Below are 6,244 nucleotides of genomic sequence, written 5' to 3'. Positions count from 1 at the left end.
AATGGCCCAGTGGGTTTGCTCGGCTTTTCGAAGTCCGCTGTGGCTGACGGCGCTTTGCGTCCCGGCGCAGCGGGTGGGCGCTTCGTACTTGGTCGCGTCGCGCTGCGAGACAAGTCCTGTTTGCACCTCATATCTTTCTTGTACTCTTACCTAGCACTTCGAGCTCGGCGGCGACACTTCTCAATGACTCATAGGCCCTCACTACACGCTTTTATTCAATTAGGAACGCGCGCTTCGCTCTGGGTAGTGATACCCAATCACATCTGTGGCAGCACCTCCCTCTCCCCTCCCTTGAGCATTCGTCTTCGGCAGCGTGCGCCGGGCAACATGTCGATCAATGTTGCGGGTCCAACGAAAGACTCCACGCATCCTCTGCTTCGCGTTCTCAATAAACCGAGGATCGGCTTCGTCGCGTTGCTCCTGCAAGATGTCGATAGATCGGCGCAAAAGCCTAATCATCTCATCAACATCAATGTCGTCCTCGTCGTCCAACTGCATGGGATGGTTGGCTCAGAGGTGTCTGGTTGGATTATGGGAATTGGTAAGTGCTCACCTCGAAACCTGCCCCTCCCCCTGCCCCCATACGCATCAAGCCGTCGTGTCCTGTTCTTGGAGCTTTCGCCGGAGAGGGTTGTATCTGTAGCATAGTGAATTGAATAGGATGATATAACACTCCGTACCCCATACATACCGGTGAGGATGTGCGCCGTTCATCGGCGTCAGTTGGGATATAGACTCCATCAGATTTCACGCCAGGATCGCTCTCCGCGTAGGTCCGGGGCATGCGGGACAACCATGCACGATGGTGTGTCTCTTCTGGGGCCTTCGTGGTAACACCGTCAACTGGAAGAGTATAGAATGGGGGCAGATGATACCGGACGGCGGTGGGCCACCAGGAAGTGGGAAGTTGTCCTGCAGCGTGAACGAGATGTTTGCAGAGGACGTATGCGTGGTACTTCTGCGCACCGCAGTTGCAAGTCCAATGCTCCACACTGGTCTGATATGAGCCGCGGATTGGAACCTTTGTCAGACGCGTCCAAGAGCGTTTCAATGCTTGCTGAAATTGAGTTAAGGACTTGGCACGTCCCGCTCGCGAGTCGACGACCAGATTGAACAATGACAGACGGTAAGGAGGTAGGGCCTTCGTGATAATCGCGTAAACGGCAAGATCCACAGGCGGGCGGTTGTACAGGTGGAGGACAAGGCGCTTCAGGTTGCGCCAGAGAGCCTCCACCATCATCGTCGTCCGCTTGCATGGGATACTCGTCGCATATGCACTCCGGGCCCACAAAGCCCAGCGGGTAGGAGAGTACCAGGAGTTCCAAAGGTATGCCCAAACGTCGCACAGGTTGTTGGCCCGACAGTGATAGTACATCTCCGCAACAGCATTCCGCCAGATTTCCTCAGAACTGAGGGTCTGCCCATGTCGCTCGGGGAGAAGGGGATGTTGGGATGCGTGTTTGGCAAAGAGGCGGAGAATGGGAAGACGGTGAGGGAGGGGACAGAACTGGTAGTTGCTGGCACGCTGGGAGTGTGAGCTGGTATCTCCGGGGTCAATTGGTGCGTCAACGTCAATGTTTGTGTCATCAGCAACGAACTCATCGACTTGATGCCGTAGGTCGTCCTCGATTTCGCTCCAATCTGCCTCAGCTTCTTCATCTCCCCATTCCTCAGCCTCTGCGTGGTCCGCCCAAAAGCCGCTCTGCTTTGTGTCATCGCCATCCGGGTCGACTTCATCTGCAACACTACCGTCCATCCCATACATCTCACCTTCGTTTGGCGGCCTGACACTAGATCCACTCGCAGCCTCAACATTGAACGTTTCAGTTCCATCACCCAGGTCCGAGTCATGATCGTCTACATCCTCCGGTGAGTTGTCATCCAGTTTGCTTAGCGCCTTCGCTATCGCTTCCCTGGTGAGGACGATCTTCGGACCTGTTACGGTGACCTCAGACGGTTGTCCATTCACGAGTAGGCGTACTCGTGGCAGAGGTTTCTCGGGTGGTGCTGGGATCTAGTAGGGAGAGAACTTTGTTAGTAACCGTCGAGGAGAGTCCACCCACACGTACCTGCGGGATTCCCTCGTTCTCATCTTGTTGTGCAACAGGTACGAATGTCGCATCTATAAAGTCGAACGTCTCGCGTGCAGCCTCAGCGTTGTATGCCGCAGGGGTCTCTCGGTTCTTGGCTAGCCGCTGCTTGAGTGCACGTAATGCGTGCCAGAAACACAGCTGGTGCTTCGCGTTCGGCCACACCTTGTGCATTGCATTGATCTCTGACCAATCTTTGTCAGACAGCGTGAACTCCGGGTGTACACCTAGACCTCTAAGGGTCCGAAGAAACCGCTCGAGAACAGCCTCCTTAGCTCCGGAGGCCGCCTCCTTGGTCGTCTGCATCAGCAAGAAGGCAAGCGGCAAGCCCGATCCCTTCGCGTCTGCAACAGCCGCAAAGAGCTCAAAGTTTGCACCATTTGTATTCCCTGTTGATGTACGTCAGACAATAATCTTGCTAATGTTGCTTGCTCATATGCTCACAGGTCGAATCCATGGCCAGTTCTTGGGTATTCCGAGCCCACTCCTGCACGAAGTCCGTCACCTGAAAAGTCAGCACTCTCGTCCCCGGCTCAGCTTGCACGTCAAGCAATGCGACATGATAAGTGTCTCCCTTCTCTTTTATGAACTTGCATGCTGACGTGATCGGATTGTTGTCTAGCTTCCATTCTTCGCGGCTGACAACGTGCCAGTAGTAGTACACGCTCTTCGAGCTGAAGTTTAGCTTGATCTTCCTAAGAGCGCGGCCTTGCAGCTCCTCGCGAACGACATGGCGCCATATCTTCATTCAGCAGAGGTAAGCATCTCCCTCCGTTTACTATTGTATTGATACTCACCTGGCCTGGTGTTTGGGTGCGTGCGTTCTCCCGGATGTACACCTTCCACTTCTCCGGCAGGTCAATGTCCTTGTACCGCACATGCTCAAGCTCATGTCGGACCGCTATCTCGACGACAAGGCTCTCGGGTAGGATGGTGAGGTGCAGCCAACCTCGGCATTGAAAGCGCGGCATGCGGCGAGTGTCTCGGCTCCTCTCATTCTTAGGAATCTTCTCCTTGTGTGCGCGTTCAGCTGACTGTGCACAGCTGTATGAATACACCATAGCACCTGACCGCTTTCGGGCACACTTCGCTTCGTACCTGAACCAGGAACTCTTGGTATGTTGCATTGGCTACTCGGAATGGATGCGCACTCACGTCCGGTGTAGATTGGTATACTCACCGAGTATGATGGCCACGCAGTCTGCCCGCTTCCGCCCGGCCAGGTCGAGTGGTGCTACTGAAGCCACATCAACACGCCCCTGAACATGAACGGGAGCCTCTGACCGCCAAACAACGTTGATGAAGTCGGTCAAGGAGATGACATTGAGATTGCCGGTGAGACCTTCTTGATCCACTCCGAGAGAGTCCTCTTCCCCACCGTCTGCCTCCGTCATGAGTTTCCGCTTCCGAATCTTCCTCCGCTCTGACGCTTTGGTAGTGCAGGCAAGGCACATTGCTGTGGGCTCCCCCTTCTTACCGCCATTGCTATCTTTGACGCGCAAGCCGAATTCTTCTAGGGGTTTCATAACATGGCAGTCTGAGCAAGCTTTTGACATGAGGATAGCAGTGAGCTGAGAGGGGCTTCATAGAGTGTGGAGGATGCAGAGGACACAGGAAAAAAGCGGCCGCGCATCACGCATCTATGTCTATTACTCCTAATCGCATTTTATTAACATCATTACAATTCGGGCTTTCCGCCCGGGCGTATAGTAAACAGGACTTGTCGCGCAGCGCGACACGACCAAGTACGAAGCGCCCACCCGCTGCGCCGGGACGCAAAGCGCCGTCAGCCACAGCGGACTTCGAAAAGCCGAGCAAACCCACTGGGCCATTAACCTCAAGTGCCTCCGCGTGGGGCCGCCGCAACTTTGCACTCGACGCTCACCATGTCTGCTCTGTCTGTCTTTACGAGTACTGCCGTCTGCTACCGTCTCCATGCACGCTCTAGCTGGTGTAGAGAAGACTTGAGATCAGTAGAAACCCCAACCAGGACGGTCTCTTCTCGCAGGCATCGATATCTTGGAGCACGCTTTCATCACGCTCGCACGGACCGATGTGAGTCTCTGGTCTCTGTGTATATAGGTTGCAAACATCAGGAAGAACTGACAATGTGTGCATACAGTACTTGATGGCATCCTGTAACCTCATCAGCTTCAGGAGGCCGCGCGCCCCTTGTTGATATTGCCAAGTCTCAAGCCTACCCGACATCGACGCTTCGCCATATCGTCCAGGCAGCAGCCGAACGCACGATGGGATACATGAGAATTATTCCAGGAGTAATTGAAGGGAAGCAGCGGAACAGGCTGGAGAAACATGCCACCCATCAAGTAAGTCCTCTCGTATACCATCGTCCCCAGTCCGAGTCTGCAGTCGGCCGCAGGGTGTGTCAGGTGCAGTGCGCACCATAGCCCGGCAAGCTGTGGCCCATCAGCGTTGAGTCCTTGAGAAAGCAGGACGACACGATGGTCTATATGTCATTTCAAGAATGCGGCCATCCCGAAACGTCCCTGTCCTCGTTCTTGCTTCTCAGTCTCTGCCGCCTGGTCCTCCTACGTCTACCTGCTCATTCACGTTTCCTCTGCTGCACTATAGCATGCCCTCAGCCGCTGGCCGCCACTGTCAGACCTCTCGGGCCGCTACGCTTCTGCGTATCCGACGCTTTCGAGCTTCCCAGTCCCGGAACAATCACGCGTGACTCTAGGCCAGTCCACGGTGTTCTCTGTCCCATGAGGTGCACAACACCATCGCCGGATGACGATCGCAATCGCCGCAAGGAACTGCATATCTGCGAAAGCGTCCGAGAGTAAGTAGTCGCAGTGTAGAGTGCCCTCTTTGAGCTCAACTCCAATAACCACCCGCAGGTGTCCCGCGACACCCTGAAAGCTCGATTGGCAACCCGCGATGGAGAGAATTGATCGACTCGCGGAGGCTCACCGCTCTACACCCTGTCGACGCCGTCCCTCCTTCACCCGGCTGTATGAGGCGCGTCGACTGTCCCCGACTGGCAGCTGTTACTTAGTCGTAGCGCACACCTGGTGCTCGCGTGGTCGGATGTCCGCACAAAATACGACCAACTCACGCGTCCCGGCTCGTCTTGCCAAGGAAGATTGTCAGTTCAGGTTCGTCGTACTTGGCTATTGAGCGCGGCCAGCAACACATCGTGGCGTTCGAGGGGCGACATGTCCGCAACTCAGGGTAGGGCCCAGGATACGGGATGGAGAGGGCGCGCAACTAGTACAGGGCGAGAAACCAGGATGCAGTGCGGACTATGCCCGCCATCGGCCTGCGTGATATGTACGCCGTACGCAACCGGGCTTTTGTAGATCCACCAAGTATATGCAAATCCGAGTGAGTCTCGACGTTGTCTGCTGATGGTAGTTAATCCTCCCGTCCATCGTGCGCGACGTGTGCTCCGGCGCACATATTGCTCGAGACATTGTACATGTCATCCCCTCATCCGAGACTCGGAAACCGATGGTGCTATTGCTGCGCGTCCCTCGCTCGGTCACTCGGGCCCTAGTCAGAGTGGGATACAATCACGTTCAAGAGAGATTTCGAGTAGCAAGGCTCGTTAGGGTTATGAGAGCATCCAGGGATGCCAGGGATGCAGATTTGGCGGTGACCCCAACCCTAGAATGGGGTAACCCCAACCTCAAACTAGGGTTCACCCTTACCATTTTTGGGCTGAGATACTGGTTTGATAAGGTATTTTATGGAGGAGAAAGGCATGCGGGAGCTGAATCGGCACCGCATTACTGGCTTGGGTCAGTGGTGTGTGATGAGTGCATGATGTGGGGCAGGAATAGCACGAAGACTGTGCCGGGTGTGATGGGAATAGGTTTTGTAAACTCCGGACTGGAGGAGAACAGCATAGAGTGGGTAGAGGAAGGCGAGGGGGTGACGGTGTGAAAGAGTGTGTCGACGGTGCACGGTGAGAGGGTGGGAGATGAGTGGCTGCGGTGGGTGCATGGTGAGAGGGTGGGAGATGAGTGGCTGCGGTGCACGGTGAGAGGGTGGGAGATGAGTGGCGTAGTTTCAGGGGACGTTATATGTGCGTGGTCGACGCACGCGGTGTGTGTGGGAGAGGAGTGGCTGTGCTGTGAGGGGTGTGAGTGCGGGCGGTTGTATGTGGGGGAGGGCACGGAGAGGTGTGC

At 55.5% G+C, this 6,244-nt stretch overlaps 1 protein-coding gene across 1 annotated transcript; it reads right to left on the bottom strand.

The window, feature by feature from the left end:
- Nucleotides 1–162: 162 nt before the first annotated feature.
- Nucleotides 163–3,646, bottom strand: L226DRAFT_517852 (uncharacterized protein; the record flags this gene model as incomplete). Its single annotated transcript, XM_067678529.1, has 7 exons — nucleotides 163–492; nucleotides 554–637; nucleotides 692–2,014; nucleotides 2,070–2,479; nucleotides 2,535–2,781; nucleotides 2,990–3,188; nucleotides 3,246–3,646. The coding sequence occupies 7 exons, from the start codon at nucleotides 3,644–3,646 to the stop codon at nucleotides 220–222; spliced, it is 2,937 nt and encodes a 978-aa protein (XP_067528261.1). The 3' UTR covers nucleotides 163–219.
- Between the last annotated feature and the right edge of the window lie 2,598 nt (nucleotides 3,647–6,244).

This window comes from Lentinus tigrinus, assembly GCF_003813185.1.
Source record: "Lentinus tigrinus ALCF2SS1-7 unplaced genomic scaffold L226scaffold_120, whole genome shotgun sequence".
NCBI classification, from domain to species: Eukaryota; Fungi; Basidiomycota; class Agaricomycetes; order Polyporales; family Polyporaceae; genus Lentinus; species Lentinus tigrinus.
This window is presented reverse-complemented; position numbering and strand designations above follow the sequence as displayed.